The sequence below is a fragment of the Pundamilia nyererei genome, unplaced genomic scaffold (assembly GCF_000239375.1).
Source record: "Pundamilia nyererei isolate P.nyererei 1_Seehausen unplaced genomic scaffold, PunNye1.0 scaffold00230, whole genome shotgun sequence".
Classification (NCBI taxonomy): domain Eukaryota; kingdom Metazoa; phylum Chordata; class Actinopteri; order Cichliformes; family Cichlidae; genus Pundamilia; species Pundamilia nyererei.
In genome coordinates, this window is record NW_005187631.1 from 242,467 (window position 1) to 246,040 (window position 3,574).

At 41.8% G+C, this 3,574-nt stretch overlaps 1 protein-coding gene across 1 annotated transcript in view; it reads right to left on the reverse strand.

Moving 5' to 3' along the window:
- LOC102194588 (calsequestrin-1-like) overlaps window positions 1-3,117 on the reverse strand; it is a 29,439-nt gene extending 26,322 nt beyond the window's left edge. The window contains exon 1 of the mRNA XM_005748832.1: window positions 2,701-3,117. Within this exon, the coding sequence (XP_005748889.1) occupies window positions 2,701-2,937 (237 nt within the window). The 5' untranslated portion in view covers window positions 2,938-3,117. The remainder of the gene's footprint in view (window positions 1-2,700) is intronic.
- Window positions 3,118-3,574: the final 457 nt, after the last annotated feature.

Here is a 3,574-nt window from a genome sequence, read left to right on the forward strand (position 1 = left end):
TCAATCAATCAATCAATCAATCAAACAGTCCAGCAGGGACATGCTCCACTAAGCATCTCTTTCTCCAGCCAAGAAGCAGCACTTGGCACCACAGATAGGAAATTGATCAGATCCATTGACTTGGGTGTGTAAATGATGGTTTAACCCTCTCAGGCTCAAATTAAACTTTTTGTTGCTAATGCACAACCAAGTCCTGCAGTGGTACTTCTGAGTAAAAAAAACTCATAAAATATGTATGTGGGGTAATCAAGTTGTTAGTTTTTAAGTGTTGCAAATCGGCAACGCCTGCCTTTAGAGGGTTAAGACTTCAGCCTGTGTCCAGGGGGCATGTAGTAAATGAGGGAGATGTAGTTGATGTGAAATATGGCCTAAAACTCCCACAAGGGCTTTAGCCTCTTGCTAAGCATGCAGCTCTGTCCCAGTCTATTTCCAGCGGTGACTTATGCAGTCTAGTGTAAGGTACACTGCGCTTCTGTAAGAAGACACTTCTGCTCTGACAAGCAAAAGGCTGCTATGGTGAATATACTGGCTGACAGCAGGACCCAGGTGCATCAGCTGTGGATTGTCTAATAAAGAGTTGTTCATATTTATTCACCTAATAAAAGTCTTCTGAGCAGACATACTCTCCCTCCTCCTTTGGCTGATTAGCAGTATCTCTGGATAATCTATGAGTAAGTGCCTGCCTCAGAGGTGCTTAAAGGAGAAAGGCCTCATTTACTTCTGCTTTCGCAACATTCTGGCTTTGCCTACATTTGCTGTTGCACTTACATCATATGCCATGCAGATAAATGAGCATGACATCATGTTATCCCATAATTGATGTTGTTAGACTAAAAGCAATTTGTAATAGGTTATATTTGTACTGTATACAACATTTTAGGCTTAACACAGCTAGAGGTAACCTGTGTGCAGCATTGAATATGGTTAACCACAATATTTTACCAGAGACATTGTAACACACTGTTGGTTTTAAAGGAACTGCACTGCAGAGGTTTCAGTTGTATCTGTCTGATTCCAACGCGTGTGTGGAAATGTGGAGTCTCAGACATGAAAATTGCAAAGTTCCAGAGTCTGCTCTGCTGGGACGGATACTTTTTATATTGAACATGTGTCCCTGCATACATTGTCATTGTTATGTAGATGATACCGAGCTTTATTTATCCATTAATCCAGATGATACAAGTCAACTATACAAGCATGTCTTAAAGACAAAGGCCTGGATGACCTTGTATGAAATTCATACAAAACTTATTGTTCTAAAAAAGAGCTTATTTTAGCTACCCTCTTATTCAATCAGAGGTCAACAAAGCAGTAGATCCACATACGTATTTTACACAATTATGCTGTTAGATGTTAAGTTCTTCATGTTAAGTTCTTCGAAGTCTCAAACCAGGGAGCGGTCATGTGTTAGGTCAATGTGTTAACCACTACCCTATGGGCCACTGTGTAAACACTATGAGATCAAAAGGATTAATATTTTATGATAATAAAGGAATAATATAAATTTCTTTCCCATTTCCATCCACGTCATGGTCATGTGTGGGCTTGCAACCTGTCACAGAGCTAACGCATAGAGTCAAACTACTACACACCAATAAACCTAAACCAAAGCATGTCTATGGGACGAAGCCACAGTATCCCAATGCAACCTTCACAGATGCAGGGAGAACACGCAAACTCCACCAGGTCGGATTCCAATCCAAGACCTTTCAGCCCTGGGGTGACGGTGCACCACTGTCCTGCCTCATTCCCATGTGGGAATTAAGAAATATACAGAACAGGATGAGGCACAATGAAAAAATTATATATTTTGCAGTCATGACTATTCAGTATTCGTGAGACTTTAATGTGTAAATCTCATTGTTTTTTCACCAGATTTTTTGTCACTATTCTGCTGTTACTTTTGCAAAACTCATATTTTACATATTCCTACAATGGTTAGCATGGTTGGTGTAGTTTTATGAAGGCTGCAACATCATTTCACCTGAGTTTAACTTCAATAAGAATCCAAGTCTCTCCTGAATGATATAAGCAGGCAGCTACAGGGGTCAATTAATCAAGTTCAACAAATAATGAACAAATAATCATTAGCACCAACCATACCTAAAGGTAGCTGGATTAAATGAACAAGCTGCATGACACAATAAAATGTAAATATGCCATAAGTGTCCACATGGACAGGTTATCCTGTAAGGTCTTCAAAGTTTCAGTTATTTCTGTGAGTTTGTGTGAAGATACATCAATTATGCTCAACACTGAAACTGGAATTATTGTATGATTACCTAATTTGGAAAATAATCTGATAGCAGGTGACTGAATGCATGTTAATCCATAGTCTAGACTTCCAGATGAGTACTCCCCTGCATCTTTTCCCCCACATTCTCCATTATGGCTGCCTCTCTAAAGCATTCGTCCATGGGCAGCCATACTCGTGAGATGCCACAATTGAATGATCTATTAATTATTCAACTTGACCTCACTGAATAATCTGTTCTTTTTTGCCTTTCTTCTTAAATGTCAAATGGGTAATACCACTCATCAATAACCCTAACTGTGAAAGCTGCGACTGCATCCAGGAACCCCCAGTGTGGTGCCAAATTGCCCATCTGAAACCTTTCCCTCACACCCCTCCTCCCACCATGCCCCTTCACACCCATGCACCACATATTCATTCAGTGTCATTATTTGGCAGACACCCACCTCCAGGGCAATCTCCTCTATCTGCAACTGCTTCATGGCACTGCGATTCCCATCCACATTTTTGTGGTAGTAAAGCACCATTACGTCATACTTCTTCATGATGGACTTGTAGTTCTTGGCACTGAGTTCATGGACCCGGTCTTTGCCATCATACTCAGGGATCTCCAAGCCCTTCTCTCCCCAGCACAGGGTCCCCAAAGAAGCGAAGACCCCTAAAAACACCCAGCACCATTTCATGGTTATCGTCACCTGTTCGTTGTAAGAACTCTTCTTCTCAATGCCTGGTGATAGCGGGGTAGAAGGGCAACTAAAATACTCTTAAAGAAGTTAATGTTGTCCCAAACACAACTTAGTGTCTTCTTCTTGTCCCGCAGGCTAGAGAAGAACAGGCCTGACATTAATACCCTCCTTTTAAAACAGATTTGCACATGGTTTTGCTGATGTCACTAGCTAAAGAGGGTGGTACCATTTTCTGGGGCAGTAAAGGGGGCACAATACTGATCCTGCCCATCCGCAAGCCATTGGCTGTCTAAAATGTAGGAATGACAGTGGTGGGGTCAGTCAGGGTGGATAGTGCTCAGGAAAATAGCAAAGGGGGGGGCAACATAGGAGGAGCCATGTTTAGGCTGTAGAGCCACCTGTTTGGAGCTAGAGCTATGAAAAGGGAAAACAGTGTTGCTGGCTGTTTGGAGAGCTGCAGATACCATCCTAGTGTCTTTGAGGGCTGAAGGTATGGATAGATGTATGATGGGAGTGGGTAGAAAGGAGAGCTCTAAGATGCCTTTCCCATATTAAGTTTTGCAGAGGAGACACACTCTTTCTAAAAATAAGAGCTCTATTGGACAACACTCTGAACAACATGGTGTCCACAGAG